Source organism: Quercus lobata, chromosome 4 (assembly GCF_001633185.2).
Source record: "Quercus lobata isolate SW786 chromosome 4, ValleyOak3.0 Primary Assembly, whole genome shotgun sequence".
NCBI lineage: Eukaryota > Viridiplantae > Streptophyta > Magnoliopsida > Fagales > Fagaceae > Quercus > Quercus lobata.
Window position 1 is genome coordinate 60,884,580 of NC_044907.1, and position 21,693 is coordinate 60,906,272.

Below are 21,693 nucleotides of genomic sequence, written 5' to 3' on the forward strand. Positions count from 1 at the left end.
TTTTAGGGGCATTTATGGCATGCCGAGCAGGAGCTCGTCCTCGGCCATTTCTTTAGACCGTCCTCGTCTCTCATGGTGCATCCTCTACCCTGTATCTCCTCGGCGCAGGCCTTAGGCCTTAACATGAAATGGGCTGGGGTTACAAACTCTCTAGCCCCACATATTTCAAATGAACTTATAGTTTATTATTTATTCTTTTACTAGAATTATGGACAAATATTTGATAAGAAAATCACGTGCCTAAAAAAGAAATTCCTAGGAAAAATTTTTAGGAACACTCTGGGAAAAATTCCTAGAGTCGCCACTGATGACACATATGGTTTTCTTTTACTCTTTGGTGAAATGATTAGCTAATGAATATTGGCCTATAAATTTTAAAGGACAAAGTTTAACTACAAAATTGATTGTAGCCTAAAACTATAATCTTACTCAATAAAATAAATATTATGAAAGCTCAAATAGTGTGAAGACACTATTGCTTGTTTAAACCCTCAAATTAAAACATACGGCTAGATTGCTTTTACCCTACTTAACAAAGTGCGGAATAAGAATAAGTGTAACGCAATGAAACTAGAACAACTCTCTAAGGCATAAGCAAATACTATAAACAATAAAAGTAAAGCTTAAAGAGTAAGGGAAGAGAGATGCAAACACAAAATAACACTGAGTCGTGTTATTGAAGAGAAAACCAAAGTACTCTGCGAAAAACCTCTCTCTGGCCCTTCAAGCTGAATCAATCCACTAGTGAATAAAGTTGGAGTACAAGGATATCAAAAAGACCCTCCAAGCCTAATCTACCCAATGTACTTGAACCCTCTAAGTTCTAACTACCAACGGGCTTCACCGAACCATGTCTTCACTAGTTATCTGGATCCTGCAATTAACTCCAAATTGCATCCGCCAATCGATGGCTTCTTCTAATGCTTCCCACACTCGCCAAAACTTTTCTCAACACTCAAATTGGGTTAGGTAAGTGTTTGGGTTAAGAACCTCTCAAGGATTTGTATTTGAGAGGTAAGAGTAGAGGAAAACTAAGAGAAATTGTGTAGATGATTGTGGGTTTACAATCTCTAACTCTTAGGTGTTTTGCTAGGGTTTTCACTCTCAAACTCTCATTGCAATTTTGTGGGTAATGTGGGTTTTTATCGTCTTGGTAAAGAAATGAGAAAAACACAATTTAAAAATTCCAGGTAGAGAGTTTCGCAGGTCACTCGCGAGTTGGCCAAGTCGTGAAGTGACTAGTGAAATACAGCCCAACAATGGTCCTTTCAGCTTCCAGCATGTGCTTCTCACGTGACCTTTCACGGATCGTCCACTCGCGAGCCAGTCACGAGCAAGTCGTGAACTTCACTATCTTCACAATTCTTCACCAAACTTTCACACTCAACCCTTACATTAATTCCCACAAACATACATGGAAATGATTGGACAAAATACAATCAAATTTGATACAGAATTAAAACCAACAAAAACATAGTTGTAAATTACAACTTTACACATTACTACATATTTTAAAATTTTAACCGTTGAATTATAAGTTCTTTACACTCTTAATATACATGTCAAATTTTGTATCAATCAGATATTATTTACAATATGATTTATAAGTTTATATTTTATGCATAATTTTAAATTACAAAAATTTGCAATTTAAACAACTTATTGATGACAAAGTTATTGATATTTAATTTTCTAGAAATTTTGCAAGTATGGATGATATAAGAAGAATATCTAATCCAATGGTAGATTTGTCAAAAATCACCTCCAATAAAAAGATATTGAAGATTGTAACTTAAGGCTACAACCAATTTTGTTGCTAATAACTTTCTTCAATTTTAAATTTTATATATTATTTAAATTTTAGTTTTATCTAATTTTGTTTTATGTTCTCTTATTTGAATTGAAAAGGGAAAAAAAAACATATATGTGAAAACAATAAAGATCATATCAAGTTTATCTGATCCATCAAAAACTGGTTAAGGGTCATATATTTTGCAATCCTTTTAAGCTTGACCCATTGTCAAAGTTAGATGCATGCCCACCATTAACCAATGTTTAATTTACAACGTACATTTCACTTTATAGAATTAATTCAATAAGCATAATTTGGGAGCACAACTTGGATTTTTTTTTTTCTTTATACATCTTAAGTGGGGGTGTGAGATAAAACCTTGACTATTTGTAATGAAGAAAATAAAAAATGCCATTTGACCAAAAAGTCATTGGCAACTTAGAAATAATCCAACATGAAATACTTACTAAATTCATATTTTATTATCAACAAACGAAGATTTTTTATCGGAAAATAATAGAATTAAAAAAATTTATTTTTTGAAAAAAAAGAAAAGAAAAAGAAAGAAAAGAAGAGAGACTTGAATGTCTCTATATTACAGGGTCATTAAAATAAAATTAAAAAAAAAAACACCCGCCCTCCCTTTTAATTAGCTCATATGTATTTTTTATGAATAAGAAATATATTCAATCAAATGACAGAACCGGTTTATATAAACAAGCATAAAACTGTAAACAACAAGCAGAAGCAGTAACTTAGCAACAACGAAAAAAAAGAGTAGAACTGCAAAAACAATAGACTCATCAGCCAAATCTAGCTAAACTTAGCAAAACTGAACTAGGTGACTTCCAAACAGAGCTGAAGGCTTGATTTTGACTTGAGATTCTAACTTTGATTTTACTTATTGCAAGCCTGTACCTCACGTTTGTCATAATAATAGTTTTCAGAATGTGCACTTCATTTTTTATCCTAATTAATTAATTTGTTACTCTCAGCTCCTTCATTTCAATCCCTCCTCCAAATATGGTATATAAATGGAAGCAGACAAGGGCCAATCTGCAAATAGAGTACTTCAAACTCTTCCCTCTAAGCTTATATATAATTCACAATTAGTTGTATGATATATTTTGTTTTTATTCCTTTATAAAAGCTGTGTTCTCTAGGCTACAAACTGACAGAAAACAGTGATTGTATCAAGGGAAAAGGGGAGCAGGGAGATGAGAAAATAAAGTAGCTAGAAGTGATCATGAATGCTATATCTTAAATGAAAATTAATATTGTGATGTGAGATGTTTCACACAATAATGTCTCCAATTATATATCAGATCAGATGCCTATATTTTATAAATAATAAATATGAAAGAACGTAGACATAATGTAAAAACGTAAACATTGTACATATATAGCCTAGGACGTGAAAAAAATCATTGCTCTCAATCGGTGTAAAATTTGATATCCGTAAATAGTAGTCCATCAACGGCCAAAAAGTATACATGCATGTGCCACCAAAATTCCATCATAAATAATGACACATGATGATGCAATATGCATTGCACGGTTGTTCCATAGACATTGTGATTAATATCAAATCATTTTTACGTAAAACAACTACTTATATTACTTTTCTAATATGCTAATAACAAGCAATACACATAATGCTTAGGGGTATAAAAGAGAAAAGATTTAAGTTGCAGAATTAGCAATATATTATAATTATTTCTTAAAAAAATAATATGTTAATAACAAGGTGTCGTGTCAGCTAAACAATTATGAAAAATGATATAAACTTTGTTGTCTATAGACATAAATTTATTGCTAATCAAAAATATTTTGCTATGCGCTTACTTCAGATGATTAAGCATTTATACCTTCTCGAACAGTAGGGTCATTTTAAGCTATGAAGCACGGGTGCGTTTCGGGACTCGGGTGCGGGTGCGGGTGCGAGACTCGGCAATTTTTGAAAAAATAGGGTGCGGGTGCGGCGGGACTCGGCAATTAAAAAATGATTAAAAATATTTTTATTTATATTTTCTATATATTTTTACTATTAAAATATTCTTAAAAAACACATTAATATTCTTGATTCACAAAACAAAGAAAGAATAAGGCAAGAAACGCATCTGAGGTCAGAAATTCGGCCTCTCCGGCAAGTTTCAAGGCCGATTTCGGCCTGTTTCGGCCGTATCGGTCGCCCGTCGATATGTACCGATATGGCCGAAACAGGCCAAAATCGGCAAAAACAGGCCGGTTCGGCGCGAATCGAGCCGCATCGGCGTAAATCGAGCCGAGTCGGCTCGAATCTGAGAAAAAAAAAAAAAAAAAGCAGACGCGGCACCGACGTGCGGTCTACCGCGTCGGACTCAGGTGCGGCACCCTCCCAGCCGCGTCCGTGCATTCTAGATTTTAAGTCTGTCCTATAAATTAATGTCAGGACTGGCTTAGCCCGGACATGTTCCTCACCCTCCCACTTATTTCTAGTAGGCAAGTGCTAGTATCATACTACCCCCAACGACCAAGAAACCCATATATAGTAGATATATTACTTTTTGCAGGAAAAGCTAGCTTGGCTTAATAATGGAGTCTGAAGAGGGTCTCAGGCGGAGAAAGCAAGCTCTAAAACCTATCAAAACAAAGACAGCAAACAAAGAAGGAGAAGACAGTGTTAATCATCAGGTGGAAGAAGAGCCATTGAGTCCGTCAGCTCGGTTGTTCCATGAACCACATTTTAATGTCTACATCATAGCCATCATGGGTTGCAAGACCCAAATTTACCCAGACATCGCTAAAGCCAACCTGGTTCACACTTTGCTTAAGCACCCTCGCTTCTCTAGCTTGCAGGTACTAAAAATATAATGGATATCCTCCAAACATTTAGAAAATTATATACTAGTATCTATTAACTTCATTAAATCACCTTTTATATAGGTTTTATGGTACATTTTTAATAAATTATTGACAGTCCAAATTAATTTCTTCCCTTTTTTTTTGGTTAAATTTTATGAAAGCCTGTTTATGCTGATTAATTTAGATCTGTTTAAGTACAATCCAAGTCCACTTTAAAAATGGAAGATTTTATCTAACTTTTTATGACCCAACCATGGACTTTAAAATAAATAATGAAACATAAAATTCATATGATAAAAGGAAAATATTGAATTACTTTTGCCATCCAAAAGTTCATAATATCTACCAGTTAATTGTAAAATTATAATTATTATTTTTCCATATTTCTCACAAAAAGAAAACATATAGGTTGTGGGGGATGGAGGAGAGATGAAGTGGGTTCGAACAAAGGTGGATTTGGAGAAACACGTTATAGTTCCTGAGCTAAATCCGAACATGGATGACGCTGACCAATATGTCGAAGACTATGTGTTTAACCTGAGCAAAAGCAGCATAGAAAAGACCCAGCCGATGTGGGATCTCCACCTCTTAAACGTTAAAACCTCAGATGCAGAGGGAGTTGGAATATTCAGGGTTCACCACTCTCTTGGAGATGGCACTTCTCTAATGTCACTTTTACTCGCATGTACACGCCAAATCTCTGACCCTCAGGCTTTGCCAACGGTTCCAGGAGTGTTGTACAAGAAGAAGAAGAAAAATGCTGTGAATGGAAGCAGTAGTTGGTGGATTTGGCGTTGTTTGATTGGGTTTTGGTGGGGTTGGCAGCTCTTTTGGAACACGGTGGTTGATGCTTTCATGTTTATGGTCACAGCTTTGTTCTTGAAGGACACTGAAACGCCTCTCAAGGGACCACCAGGCATTGAGTTCACTCCGAGAAGAATTGTTTACCGCACGGTTAGTTTGGATGATATCAAGTTAGTGAAGAACGCCATGAACACGGTAGTTTTCTATACCTAAAACTCAGTAATTTGTTCATTTTTCATTTCTTGGGGGCTTTAATTGAGCAATGGCAGAGCCTATGATTGGGGAGACAAAACTATGAAATTAAATTTAACACACGTATATAGACAAGTGTATAAAAAAAATAAATCTTTTTTTTCTTTTTTTCTTTTTTGACTGAAAATATTATTTTTCTAATATCAAAATAAGTGGTAATTCATATATATATATATATATATATATAAACTCTAGTTTGCCCCGGATATGTACACAAGAAATTTCCAAAAGAGAAAATAATTAATGATTTTTTTTTGTTATAAATCAAAACATAATAATCCTTCTACACATAGAGAAAATAACAATCATATTTCAAAAGGAATTATGGGTTTTAAGTTGCTAAACTGTTAATATCTCGTCTTTAAATAAGAAAAACTATGTTCACATTCCACATATATCAAAGAAATAACTTATTAATGTTTTGATTTAATGGTAGAGAATAATCATTATAAAACAAAAAACACAAAAAAAGTTATTAAGAAATGGTAGCTAATATGCGGTTATGCGGTTTTGCCGCTAGATTTGAGACTAAAGATATACAAGTTCGCATAAGTTTTTTAGAAAAATGAGAAAGAATTGTTTTTCTGTAATTTGTCATTTTGATTTAATTTCCAATAAAACACTGCAAATTCTTTAATATATTTGATGTAAAAATGTTAGTGAGCTTATGATCTAATGATCATATAAGTTTCCTTTTGCTAAATTTGATTCTCTAGTGGTAGAATTCCCCTACCCTTGATTAGCATTGAAAAAAAGGTATGTAATTCAAAATAGTAATTTTCATTTTGTATATAATAAGTCAGAGAAAAAAGTCATACTCATTTTCTCCTCATTAGGAAATTGTACCATGCCATTAAGTCACGAAGCTCATGGTGATGGAATAAAATATTAATGGTATACCAAACATCGAGAGGTGATAGTTTCCTCATTTTTAGACTAAACTAATATGTAGCTTTTATTTCATTTTATTGAGAGGAAAAAAAAAACCTATAACTAATGTCAAAAGAATTTTAAGTTACATTTGTATGTAAATAAAAATCATTTATCTCTTAATGTTTTACTTTATATTTTACTAATTACAATATATCATGTATTTGATTTTTTTTTAATATTTATTTTGGTGATTTTATAAGAAAGAAAGAGGATACTTAACTGACTACTACTGATAGAGTATAGAATGAAACACCCACATTTGAATTGAGGATTTGTATGGATGAAATACTAGAAAGCAAACAAAACAACTGCCTTTAGTCTATATTGACATTTTTATGTGTTTTGCAGACCATTAATGATGTTGCTCTTGGAATTACACAGGCTGGTTTATCCCGTTATCTCAACAGGAGATATGGTAAATTTCAATTTTCAGTTTAACTCTGCATTGCTCCCTATATCCATTCTATTAAGGATTTTAGACAAGGAATTCGCAACCCCAAAAAAAAAAAAAAAAAAAAAAAAAAAAATGGTTATTTATAGTACAACAATTTCAAGAATTTTTTTTTTTTTTTTTTTTTGTTAGGAAAATTTTATAATTATAATTCTCAATTAGAATATAAATTCCTTGGTGTCAGAAGGAATAGATGAAAACCATAATATTATTTATTTTGATAATTTGAATATTTGTTTTCTAAATTGAAATTTAGCCAAAGTGCAACATGTTTTATTATTGCATTTTGCAGGTGATAGTAAGAAAGATGATGAAGCAAGTAAGACGAAAAATAATCTTCCGAAGAAAATTCGCCTCCGATCAACTTTGCTGATAAATTTGAGACCAACTGCAGGGATTCAGGTTATTATTACTTTACAGTTAATTGAGAGCATATGACCAAATTAAATTGTAGTTGTAATATAATTAAATAATTATGTGAAGGCTTTATCTGATATGATGGAGAAAGACACTGAAGCAAAGTGGGGAAACTGGATTGGATATGTCCTCCTCCCTTTCACCATTGGATTACGGGAAGACCCATTAGACTATGTTCGCCAAGCCAAGGCCACAATTGACCGAAAGAAGCACTCCTTTGAAGCTATTTTCACTTTCTCCGTAGCTGAGTTGGTCCTCAAAATTTTTGGCATCAAGGTTCTCAATTATTCCTCATTTTTAGACCTTATTATCACACCAACCTACGCACATATATATAAGAGAGAACATATAAATATATAGCACTGAAAATAAAAATTTGATGAATATATTGTTGTTGTTAGATTTAATGATTAAATCACAATTTTATAATCCTTTAAATGTTTGTGACAATCAATAATTTTTTTTAGTATTAGTCTATTAGAGCAGGAGGTTCTTATTTAATCACCTATCTTCACTTTACCTCTTATTTATTATTATTTAAAATATATAATAATAATAATAAAATGCACATCTTGGGCCCCATTTAATAAGAATAACTCAAACAGCCCACACGTAAAAAAAAAAAAAAAAAAAAAAAAAAAAAAAAAAAGGGGAGTTTTAGATTAAATGATTAAATTTAATATTATTCAATATTATTTTCAATAACAGTTTAAACTTTCGGTCATAGTTTAGTGTATGAGTATAAATAATTATGCAAATTAATGTTTAAAAAACGTGGGTGTTAATTATTGAAATGCTAAAACAGAAGGCGAGTGCTCTATCTCACAGTATTCTGACTCGCACAACCATGTGCTTCTCCAATCTAGTTGGACCCCTTGAAGAAATTGGATATTATGGACATCCAATGGCTTACCTAGCTCCAACATCTTATGGTCAACCACATGTAAGTAATTTTTTTTTTTTCTTCAAAAATTGAAAGGAAAATGAATGGTAAACAATAAATAAATATTGGTGTTGATAATAATTTAAGATTGAACTGACAATTGCAGGCATTGATGATAAATTTTCAAAGTTATAGTAACAAGATGACCATTGTGCTATCAGTTGATGAAGATACTATTCCTGATCCTAAACAGCTGCGTGACGATATTGTTGATTCCCTTCAACTCATTAAGGATGCCGTCATTCAAAAAGGCCTCATCAAGGAAGATCATAACTTAAACAAAATATGAAGCCTATTCACAGATTTCCAACTCAATCGATTTTAAACACTTATTCCATAGATTAATTATTGTATTTGTTGCTGATTCTATTTTTTGCATCTTTCTATATTTTCCTCTCATTTCTTAATGGTTTGCTGTTATAATTAAATATAATGTGCCTACTTTGATTACAAAATAAATTGTGTAAAAGTGTAATTTTTTTTTTTTTTTTTTTTTGAGAAGTAGAGTTTCAATCTATGGTATCTGTTCCTAATAATTATCCTTTATCATTAGACCAAGACATTAGTTGGTTTTTAGTATAGGAGGGGATAGACTCTCAGATCTTTTATTCAATAATCAGAAACAAAACAGATTGATTTGTGATACATAACAGATTGATTTTTTCATATATATTAAGGTTGGGCTATGTTACGGGTATGAGAACATAGAGAAATTTGTTTAGGCTTTCTCGTGATGTCCATAAATGTGCTTAAATCTTAACAATTTTATTGGTGGTCTGTGTTCAAATATTTAGCATGTATGTCAAATGTGGTATCAAAGATAGCTTATTCTAGAGTTCAAATGGAGTATTTTGTCAAAAATATGTTTTGTATTGGTAAATAAAAATAATAGGGAGGTGCACGAATAATATAACGCAACTAATATAGACATCTATTGAATGCCTTTTTTGTCATTTGTCAGGCCCATATTCTACTTGTAAGACTTAGGCTCTTCAAGGTCACAATGGAGTTATGGGTGGAGTTGGGTTTGGTTCCATTACAGAAAATAGACCATTCTATGGAGCTAACTTGTGCGCAAGGAAACTCAATACACACAACAATACCTATATGCTTATAAAAGGAATTAAGAAAGTTAGAAAGAAAAATAAGTACTTTAATTAATTTTACTATATATCTGTGAACCCAAAATAGTGGTTCCCTGAGCAACAAGGCTTTTATTCCATGGAAACCAAATTTCTAGTTCCTAGAGCGATAAGACTTTTAAATCGTAGAACCTAAAATACGAGTTTTCAAAACCACAAGACCTTTAAATCGTGGAACACAAAATATAGATTCCTAGGAAAAAGAGCCACAAGACCTTTAAACCCCAAGTTCTACAATAGACCCTTTAAGGTGCACAAGACAAGTGAGACTTAGAATCCTAGATCAATGTGGTTTTCCCAAATACACATTCTATAAGTATGAATTTTCATTTCTACAATACTTCGCTTTCTTAGAGAGTCTTCATGAACGATATTAGTTTGCTATGGAACTCAAGCATAGTTTTCTCCAAGAGTAAAAGCCACAAAGCCTATCAATCTCAAACTTCATAGACTTAAGTAGGTCCTTGAGACTTTATAAGACTTGTGAGATCTGGACCTAGGATCAATGTGGAGCCCCTAGGTATTTCTCCAAGTTGGGATTGCTATTCCTACAATATTTTCTTCCTTAGGACCTCAACCTAGTTTTGTGTTGCTTGCTTATTTTTCTTTATACTATGGTTGGGTTTGGATTGGGCGTTTGCGTTTACAAATGCATGTTTTCTCTTTTTTTTTTTTTTTTTTTTAAGCCATAGTTATTGACTTTCAAAGAAAAAATTCACTATTTATGAACAATGCATGCACTGTTCACGCATTTAAAAATATTAAAAATGGGTTCCACGGTACTATTCACACATTTAAATATTATTTTACTACAGTATTTTCAGTTTTCAGTTTTCAATTTTCAGTTTCAGCAACAATAAGTTCAATCCAAACGGATCCTATATAGATCTTAGATGCTAAGTATTTCACTTCCTCTCCCCCTTTTACCTTGTCTAGTACCTTCCTTTTATACCTGTGGTTGGAAAATGGATGTTACATTCTTGACCCTTTATTTCTTGGTTTTGTTGTTCATCCTTAGGAGGCTTGCCTATAAAGGTTTTTTGCCCCTTTCATTATCTTTGTAAGCTTCCTCTAGAAAAGCATCTTTGCTGCCTTCCTTCAATGAAACATTCCTCAACGCAATCGTTGAGGTCATTGGGTTTGATTGCCGACATCATCGAGGCATGGGTCCTATAGCTACACTGTAAAGGTGACGTTGCAAAGCTACTAGGCTATGAAAGTGACTTCACAATCTTTTTTTCCTACCTACAAATGGTATAGATACTCCTTTTGTTGAATAACCCATGAAAGTCACTAGGTGTTTTACACTTTTACTATTTCATAGTTTTCTTCTGGCCAAAGTTCCATGGCTCCTTCTTCATTGGTCGGCTGGTTTTTGCATGATATCATTTTCTTCTTGAGAGTTTAAGACTTTCCAAATCTATTTTTTCTGTGGTGAGGTCATTTGTCTCTTTAAAGCTCATCTACCAGGCAACTGGGTCCTTCGTAGTCGTTCATCCTTGTGGGCCCTCGGACTTGCCATACTAGTCTCATTCGAGGACCCCTTCCCTTGCAACCCTTTTTATTGGGTCATTTGTAACTTATTCAAGGTTCTTTCCTCCTTTCCTTTTACTGTTAGGCTTTTGCCCCTTATTCATGGTCCCTCAATCTCTTTCGTAAGCTTGCTTCCATAGAACCATGAGTCCTCTTACTCCTTTGTATTCACATAAGTCCCATGATTTGGTTCTTTAGGTTAGGCTTGTTCTTCCGATTTTTTGGGTATCAACAACATCAAAACAAAAATCAAAATCAAATTGAAGGAAATAGGAACTTATTTTCTTTATGAGAGTCAAGGCATAGAACCAAATTTTTTTACTTACGATCATTGTATCTTCTAGTATATGAGATTCATTTCCTGCAATTCTAACCAAGTATGCTTGTTCGACGTAGTATTCTTGTAAGCCTTAAAATAGTGGGCATGGGCTAACAAGATGCAAGATAGAGAACAGATCTCAAGGTCAAAACACCAAAATGGTAATTTCATGAGTGTTGAGTCATTTTGTCATTTATTATGTTTCTACTTGTGTATGCAATTGGCCTTACATAGGGAAAAAATTTACCATGCATCAAGTGCATGTATCCCCCCTCTAACATGAGGGTGGATACACACACCTGATGCATATAATTAATACCACCTATTTGCACAAACATTCTTATTAAGAAAATTTTAATGATAATTTATTTATATATATATAAAAACATTAATAATGTTAGACTAGGCAATAGACTTTGTGTTAGCATTTTAAAATTTTAAATTGGCAAACATCCATAAACAATGTAATATAAAACCATACTAACTTTTGAGAAAGAGCACTAAGGTGCAATATATTAAGAAATACCAGCTAAATCAACATGGTAAGAAGTCATTACATCATATGGAACATCTTTCATCCAAATTACACAATTTGAAAAACTAACAGCCAGTTGAGCCAAATTGTGTGCAACTGTGTTGCCCTCTCTCTTAGTATGAGAGTAGGCCAATTTTGAAAACCCAGCAGATAAATCTAAAGAGTCCTGTAGCAGTAAACCGAATGGTGCTAGGCCAGTATTCTTGAAGCTCAGCGCCTTCATCACCTGAAGAGAGTCTCCCTCAAGAACGGCTTCTTTAATGTTCAACTCTCTTGCAAACACAAGGGCTCTGTTGGCAGCCAAGGCTTCAATTTCCACTGGTTGGAGCTGTTGTGGAATCCGGTCAGCCATGGAAGCCAAGGCTTCAATTTCCTTACTGTCATGTATATGGAGTTTCCGGAGTCAACAAAGCTTTTCAAGCTTTTGTGAGCTCATGGCCTGGGTTTTTGATCATCAAAGGAATCCGGTGTTGTTTGCTTTCATTGCTTGGTCCATATGGCACCAAAGGAATCAGGTACGGCTTCAACAGAATCACCATCCACTTAATCAAATCTCACAGTGGGCTCTTGACAGTTTTGTTGAGTTCAAAGCCTTGACAACTGCAAGTCTTTCCAGCAGACTTGTGAGAAGGGCACGGTGGAAGCCTCCTGATAAGGAAACTTTTAAAATCAACTTTGATGGTGCAATTTTTGCTGAGGACAAAAGCTCTGGTTTGGAAAACCATACTAACTTAGTAAGCAAATCTTAGTGTTTTTATTTTTATTGCTTATTTAGATTAGGTAACTGTTGTTGAAATTTTGAAATGGTCGCTTCTTCCTAATATAAAAATATTAAGGAATATCTTTATTTCCTTCTTGTTTTTTACAACTAGTGTTTGTATGATTCAATATCTTTAGTGTGATGTTTAACCCCATTATCATCAATAAAGCACAGTCCCTTAATGCAGGGCTATCCAGACCCGACCGGAGCCCAACAACCCGGCCAAACCGCTCGACACCAACCCGATTCTGGCCCGAATCAAAGGTCCAATCGGTAGGCGGCGGGTTTCCATTCTCAAAAACCGACACCAGCAGTCGAGTGGCGGGTTTGCATCTCCAAAACCCAAGCAACCCAAACCCGACCAGAGCTATAAAAAAATCTGGCCAAATCCTACAAAAACAAGGTAGATCTAGTGAGATCTCAACCAAATCCGGTGAGATCTCAACCAGATCTGGCTAGATCTGCTGGGATTTAGCCAAATCTAGAAAATTCCAAGAAATTTTTAGCGAAAAAATGCAGATTCCAGTGAGTTTTTTTAGTTTCTGGCGAAATATTCCAATTTTTGGCAGTTTTTTCCCAGTTTCCAACGGGTTTTTCCAGTTTCCGGTGACTTTTTTTTTTCTCAAATTTCGACGCTCTTTTATTATTCCGGAGACCGACTAGGCCCGACTGATGCTCACCCTCATCGGAAACTGACTCAACCGATTCTTTCGACAGTCGATTTTGGGTTCCTTAGCCCTCCACCTGACGCTGGCGAGTCGAGTCCGGGTTAGGCCCAAAACCAACTCGGCCTGACCCGTGGACAGCCCTACCTCAATGTATAATCATACTTTGATAGTAGTAATTATACTTATTGAAAATTTTGCATGAGATCGAGCATTCTTAAAATCCATAGACAACAAAAGTGTGGTTGTTTGTAGAGGAAGATTGGACCAAACCTTAGAAAAATATGGGTGAATGATCAAAGGAGGAGTAAAAGTGATTGAAATAGTAAGGTCATGTTTGGTAACTACTTTTGTTTTTTAGAAACTTGTTCTTAAGAGAAAAAAATAAAAACAGATTTATTATGTTTTCAAAGTTAGAAACACGTTTGGTAAACTAGTTAAAGGGGAAAAAAAGTTTTGGGAGAACAGAAAACATAAACTCGTTCGGATTGATACCTAAAAAAAGAAATATTTTTGAGACCATATACAAAAACTACTACCCAATAGAACTCAAATAGTAGTGGATTTATGGTTTTTCACTCATACCTCTAAATGGAGGAGGCTTTGAGTTTATATATGACTCTTAGGCTAACCGCCTCCCATGACCTTTGCCACTTTCCGTAGTGGGGGTGTGATGAAAATTTTGAATTAATGATAGCGAGATCCTTGGAAATTATGCCCATAATTTAAGAATGTTGGCGCACAAATATCTCTAAGTTGGAGTTTGGAGTTTTTATGAGTAATGCTACTGTTACTGTTCAGTCACTCTACTATTCAAACAACAAGAATTGGATGAATCAAGCTTGGAGATTCTCTAAGGTGCCAATAATATGAGCACTCCTTTGTTGGATGAGTCAAATTGGGAATTCCCTTTTTGTTACTGAATTGGACGAGTCTTGATGTCGACCAAAAGGACCATCCCCATCAAATAGCTTAGTTTATCCTAAGACAAATGAAAAGGGTGTAAGTTCTGTGATTCGTACCCCCTTTAGATGACATATTAGCATGTTGGTTCCTTCTCGCAAAGGCAAGGTGCGTAGTACTTATTCTCCCTAGAAACGGTTTTAAGCTAAAATCAGCGTGAGCTCGAGAGTACGCGGTGCCTCTTAAAAAGAGGCAAGAGGAGTCACCACCTGCTTATAGGTCCAGGAACCAAAAAATGACTCCATGAAGATCTTTCTACCAAACAAGGTTTGGAGTTAGGGTACAAGAGGGAAGAGGTTAGGCACCCCAAGCCTGCTCAGTTGTAGCTGGCCTTCATATATCGTTGTTTGATTTAGATAGGAGGTAGATTTATCCTAGAAGTTTAAAAGTGTGTGTTTGCATCTAGACCTAGGTGTAATTTACGGGTCATGTGAAACAATTATGGAAAGCGATGTAGACATGCGTGCAAGGAGGCAATGAGATAGGCGACAAAACAACAACATCCAAGTGTGTGCATATGTTTATCCAATTATACATGTGTGCCGACACATGCATGTGGGCACCAAATAGGGGAAATTATTGTGTACTCTCGGAGTACCATAAATGCGTACTCCCTCCTCTCACATGAATGATGGATCTCACTAATTAAATTTATGGTGGGACCCACCATTTATGTAAGAAAAGGAAGTATGCATTTATGGTACTCCGGGAGTACCTAATAATTTTCCACCAAATAGAACTGAGAGTCTTACTCTAAAAGGGTGTTTAAGTCTTTGAGGAAGGATTATTAATTGAAGTGAAAGCTTCTTTAATTGATGAGTGATTTCCCTTTATTAGACTTGAGTTGTCTTGATTTGACATTAAGAACTTTATGACTTTTAAGGCTTAATAAAGATTTGATTAATTGGGGTTTGATTGACTTGACTTTTGATATTATCACTTTTTTATATATATAAAGTTATGATATTATCACTTAGATTCCAATCAATTACCTTAATTGTATTAAAGCCTCATTTGATACACTTTCCTTATATTTGAATAGCTAATTAGACTCAAATGAATTGAATGCTAAATAACTATTGACTTTATGTTTAGAAAGTATTTAAACATTTTATATTTGAAAAGCTCGCATTATTTATCTCTAAGACTTTTAGTTGCCTTATTGAGTTTGAATCAGCATTAAAGATTGGATGAGAGAAGAGTGAGAGTGAATTAGGGTTTGGAGGTAGAAAAGGAAGGAAAAAGAAATATCTTTGGTATTTTACAATTAATGTTAAACAAAAAAGGAAACCAAGATAATCAGAATATACTCATTAAAAAATGGGTAAAACCAGATAAGGAAAGATAATAAAACATAGCATCTAAGATAAATGAACAAAAAATGCAAGAAATTTGGTTGAGCCCAAGTTGGCGTACACTATAAGAAGGATGTATACACACTCTTCTACTAGTGTAGGCACTTGAGACAAAAGGAAAATTTCTAGAAAACAACCAAAACAAGAATTCTAGCTGCATAAAAAGTGCGTACGCCAAGATATGGACACGTACGCGTCTTGTCCTATGCATACACATCTCAAGGCAAATTAGGGTTCTTACTTGTTCTTGACACACAAACAACAAAAATATGTACATGAAAAACAACATATTAAGGCTTAAAAATACAATATATATATATATATATATATATATATATAGTAGAAACAAGAATCAAGAAAGAGAATGTGGGTCATGGAAGAGATCCACATCTCCTCCTCATAGCACTTACAGTGACGTAGTTTAACCAGCCACTTGGCTGAAATGGACTACTACAGTTGTGTGTGTTGGAGAATGAGTCATATTACTTTATTAGGGTCAAATGGGATACCTTATTTATTGTATTTGCTAGCTTGAACCAAACTAGAATTTGAATGTGGATGAGGTAGAGACTACCTCCAAATCAATAAGAATCTAAAAATCAATCTAATGCTCAGCCCTTTTGCCCTTCTAGCCTTAAAACTCTGAGTTTAGGTATTCTCTAGGAATTTTGGCAGAGTTTCAATAAGGCTTGATTTTCTAACCCCCTTGGATGTTGAAAATGGGGGTATTTATAGGGGAAATGGGTAGCTAGGATTTAATGAAACGTTTGGGCAACCAGTTGATCATGCTGGTTGACCTAGAATCTCATCAAAATGAAAATGGAGTGATTTCAGGCTTTCTATCTAGAGAGTGCGTGTACATCATGTACCCAACATACGCACTCTTTGTAAGCCAGGGCCAAATTAGGTTAAAATTGTCTTTTGGGCTTTGGGCTTTCTATCTATTTTCATAGTTGGGCTTTGGGCTTGGACTGTGTTGGGTCATGTTTAAGTTTGTCATCCTTATTGGGTTCCACACGCGATGCTAATCATTTTGGTAGCAATTTGATTTCTTATCATTGGGACTGAGGGGCTTGGATATAAGTCAGAACAAAATATGGTGTCTACAAAGGGTTCATAGCTTAGTTTATCCCAATACAAATGAAAAGGATCTGGCAAACTAAGTTAGAACCCTGGCACAACAAATTAAAATCATTGGTGAGATAGCGGCTAGAGTAACCAATTTGGTAAGAGGCAGTAAAACCAAGAAAGATACCTAATGCACAAGACTTCATCCACCAAAATGGAATGGATGAGAAAAAGGAAAATTATATCATCTCATCTTTGTGTTTTGGTATATACTTCACTAAAGGTTCTAGATGCCTACCTATGATGGATGTTCTAGAAACATAACTTGTAATAAAAGCTCAATTTAAAACACTAAATGATTGTATATGCATGCCTACCTATGAGTTTAACACGGTTTGTAATGACTTGGATAAATTGATCGTGTCTAAAAATTTAATTATAGAACCCAAGGAACAACTCATAAGCTATTATACCTAAGATTTTAATATATAATAGCAAAATTTGATAAGTTATCAAATTCTATTATTAGAATTTATTAGAATCTTATCAAATTAGTATCTTATCAAAATTCCGTTATTATATATATATTAAAATCTTATCACCTCATATTTTCTTTGAATGATAAAATTGGAAGTTTCATATTCAAATACAATCATTATAAATGTCTATTAATTATCATGTTTCATATTTAGATATATTTTGATAAATTGTTTCTTTAAAAAAAAAAAAAGATATATTAATAATCTTTCTACGTTGATTACAGACTAGTAAGACATATATAGCACTATTATGACAAGGCACTATAATGAAATTTTACCAAGTCTTACCCTTTGTAACAGTAAAGCTGGCAGCTAGTGTTTGAAAGTTTATTTAAAAAAAAAAATTATAATTACTGCTTATCATTAAAGTTGATCTTTTTATTTGTTTGAAAAATAAAAAATATTTTTTTAAAATTATAATAGACGCAAATTATTAACTTTTATTAAAAAAAATAAAAGAGCTTTAACGCGCTCAAAATATAGAAGAACTTCAGCAGCGCGAACGCGTAATCAGAAGGAAGTATATAATATTCTTGTAGAAGTTTCAATATCTACCGTAGAAATTCGCGGAATGAGTTTCCGGTTCTTTGGGCCACAGTTGTAAACTTCCGCGGTTTGACTTATAAGCTGTCTTTGGCAATAACCAGCCTGCACTAATAGTAATATTACGGAGATCCCTGCATGTCTTATTGCCTTTCTTAAACAACACAAAGAAATTTAGGAAGTGTATTATTACAGTTTGCGGTATCCAATAAACAAAGGAACACAACCAATCCTACTCATTCTTGTCATTGTTTCTTATATCCACAGTGTTTATTTATTTGAGCTATTCAACCTTCGAAATCTGAAGAAGTCTTTTACATATATTTTAAGGGTATGATGGAATGGTCTGCTACATCTGCTACAAAAGCTTATCTTGATACCCTTAAACTGGTATACTTCTTTTCCAAATTTCCATTTTTCTTTTTTCTGAATTTATTGTATATTTGAATATGACCCACAATGCAGTTTTTGTTTTTGACTCGAGGTTCTTTTGAATATGTATGGAATGTTTCATTTTTTATTAATAAATTAAAATAAGGCCAGGCCTAATTAGCATTAAATTCTTCCTTCTTTTGTTTTTAATCAACTTTTATCCGTATTTCTTTCTTTTTTTCTTGTTCTATTTATGCGTTTTGCGTTTTGTTTTCAGAAAAAAAATATGGTATGCAAACAAATCCTTATTGTGATTGCCATCTTAATTATAAAAGAAATATATCCAAGCATTTTAGTGAATAAGTTCAATTATTTTTTGTGTGATTTCCAGCCTGATGAGGGTGTTCAAGAAAGAACATATTAGCAGTCCCTTAAAGATGAAATTATTCCATCATGTTCATATGATAAGAATTTTTGCTTTCTTTGTTGTGTGTGTATGTCTCACTAAATTGGATTTTGAGATATGGTGTTAGCTGCATTTTTTTTTTTAATATATGAACGTGCTGTAGAATGATTCTCTTAATTATTATGTTAAAAAACCAAAGGATTAGAATTCCACACATTCTTATTGAACATTTGGACTTCTTGCAACTTATACAGCTAAAATAGCACAAAATGTCTGAATATTTTTCATTGAAGTTGAGCTATTAGACCCTATTACTTTTCACTTCACACAAATTTTATGGATTGTAGCTAACTTCCATTAATATCCTTCAGTGTAACAATCCCAAGAGACAAAGTGAGTCAAGGAAGACACCAGAACCTGGGAGCAGTGAATTTGTATCAGCCTTAGCAGCTGGCATGAAGTCTAAACTCATAGTGGAGGTAGCATCTGGTGTTTCCCCATCAACTATAGCCTTAGCAGCTGCGGCACGAGAAACTGGTGGGAGGCTAGTGTGTATTCTTCCAGAGCCAGTCCTTTGTGAATCAAAAAGAGTAATTAAAGACTTGGGTCTTAAGGACCTGGTGGAATTCAGAACTGGAGACCCCTCCGAGCTATTGCACAACTATGAGAACATCGATTTCTCTCTTGTTGATTGCAAGAATGACGGGTACACTAGGTTTCTGAAGTTGCTAGCTGTTAATCCTAGAAGGTCAGTGGTGGTTGCAAACAACTTGGTGGGTGAGAAAAAAGGGTTGGAAGGCCATTTGAGAGGAATGAAGGAAAAGGTTGTAGTGAGGTCTCTGAAGCATCCTATTGGGAAAGGCATGGAAGTTACCATGATAGGCAGAAAGGAAGAGACTCATAAGAAGGAAGGGGTTGGAGGTTTTGGTCGTTCTGGAATAGGAATAAGATCATGTCGTTCCATGAAGGGAACTGGCGGTAAGAGTAAATGGATTGTCAAGGTTGATGAGGAGAGCGGTGAGGAACATATTTTCAGAGTGCCTAAATCAGTTTAAGCCAAATTTGTTTGTCAGGAATGATTGTGCCCCAGATTTTTGCATAAATTATATTTCTTAAGGTGTTAATATCATGAAATAGCAGGGCAAGAAGTGCTCAATCATGCTAGTAGGAGACATTATCATCGTTCTCATCCTCTGAAATCTCTCATGAGATTTTGCAGCATGTAAGCTTCAAGTTATGTTATTCTAATAATCAATATCATTGCTCCTCCATATTGCCATACAGGACAAGCATGGGCTTTAGTAGATTGTTTTCTGTGAAATCAGCATAGCCCTCCTTTTAACAATGTTGTTGACTAGAGGGGATTTGTGGCTTAACTGAGATATGCAGAGTCTGAAATCTTCATGTTTGTTGCCTCATTAGGTTTTGTGTAGCACTAAATTTGACCTTGTAACCATGTCGCCTAGTTTCAACTAGACTATGGAACTAATTTCAGTGTCATCTATCCTATCTTATGTACAATGAAAGTCATGTTGTATTATTTTTTTCATTGTATACTTGGGGCAATTAATGTATTGTATAAATGAAGTGATCTATTTCTTAAAAGATCATTAATAAAGAAGTAGACGCATTGCAACGAGCTTTTTTATTTAATTTTTAGCTTATTTTGTTATATGTATAGCTTATAAAATCTAACTTTTTCAAGTATATTTTAACCTAACTTTTAGCAAAAAAACCAATCAACAAAAAGTCAAATAAACGAATACCAAAAAAACACCGAAGAGTCTATCTTGTAGAGTGTCCATTTGAGAACAACTTATTTAACTCTTTGTTAAAAATTTTTTGTTAAAAGTGTACTAAAATATACCTATACCTTGAAAAAATTTTAAGAAGTTAAAAAAAGTAAGGTTTTAAAAAACTATACATAAAAACTAAAAGCTAAAAATTGAAACTGATTCCAAACATGTTTGTCATAAACAGATTTTTGTGCTAAAAAGTACTTTAAGCCATAAATTAGGGTGTCTAGCAATCCACTAAAAAAAGCTTTATAAGTCCATGAAGCTGAAAACAACTTTAATTTAATACTGAAGTTGAAATTTGGAAATTTTATGGAAGAAAAAATAATAATGGACTTTACAATTTACTGCTTATATTTTATAAATTCAACTTTAAAATACAAGTCACTATAATTTGCCAAGCACTCAAAACGCTAAAGACTTTTTCCATTAAAGTTCTATATGGCAAAAGCTCTCTAACACTGAATCTCTATTATGATCAGAGCTCCAATTCTGGAGCTCTACCTCCTACAACAATGCCAAACGGGCAATTAGGAGCCCTTTCCCTTAAGGGAATAAAAGATCTATTAGTAGGGCTCATTTATCTTATGAAGATGGAACCCTTACTGATTGCAAGAGCCTCTTTAAGGAACTTGCCCAACAAGATTGTTGGCCTTTGATAAGGCCAAGCTTCTTTGTTACAGATCAATTTGCATTAATATATTCCTCTCTCGTACCAAAAAATTACATCTTACAAGTCTTTGGAAACATGTGTAGTAATAACTTGTTATAGTTTCAATTTTTGGAGCTTCTTCTATGTACCTTTCTAGTTTGTTGATTTTATTTTATTTTTTTTTTTTTTTTGGTTACTCTAATTAATTAAGAATGAGATATTAAATTTTTATTTTTTTAAATCTCCAATATTGTCTTTGGTAAATATTTCATCATCTTTAAATTGAGCCCTTTTATTTCTTTTCTGCTAAAATACAATTTTTCATACTTTAAATTTGGACCAAATTCAATTTTCTCTCAAATAACTTTCCATCCATCTGTCATTAAAGAAATGGTAGATGAGAGTTATGTAATGAATAGAGTATCACATTTTGAAAACTATCATGCCACAAAATAAATTTAATTGAATATAGAGGAAATTATGAAATTGTTAATATTATGCCAACTTTGTTATAACTTGGTGGCCATGCTTCCTTTCCTTTATAAGGAGAACCAAAGTTCGAATCCCCCATTTTCCATTGTTGTGACTATCAAAATATTATAAAAAATA

General features: G+C 33.7%; 2 protein-coding genes across 2 annotated transcripts; both read left to right on the forward strand.

Annotated features, from left to right (window-relative positions):
- The first annotated feature begins 4,229 nt into the window (after nucleotides 1-4,229).
- Nucleotides 4,230-8,902, forward strand: LOC115986927 (O-acyltransferase WSD1-like). The gene is made up of 7 exons (XM_031110354.1): nucleotides 4,230-4,630; nucleotides 5,045-5,635; nucleotides 6,974-7,040; nucleotides 7,369-7,478; nucleotides 7,560-7,769; nucleotides 8,299-8,436; nucleotides 8,543-8,902. The coding sequence occupies exons 1-7, from the start codon at nucleotides 4,367-4,369 to the stop codon at nucleotides 8,723-8,725; spliced, it is 1,563 nt and encodes a 520-aa protein (XP_030966214.1). The 5' UTR covers nucleotides 4,230-4,366; the 3' UTR covers nucleotides 8,726-8,902.
- A 9,109-nt stretch (nucleotides 8,903-18,011) lies between these two features.
- LOC115983217 lies at nucleotides 18,012-20,214 on the forward strand. Its single transcript, XM_031105858.1, has 2 exons — nucleotides 18,012-18,248; nucleotides 19,008-20,214. Exons 1-2 carry the CDS (start codon nucleotides 18,192-18,194, stop codon nucleotides 19,689-19,691), a joined length of 741 nt encoding a protein of 246 aa, XP_030961718.1. The 5' UTR covers nucleotides 18,012-18,191; the 3' UTR covers nucleotides 19,692-20,214.
- Nucleotides 20,215-21,693: the final 1,479 nt, after the last annotated feature.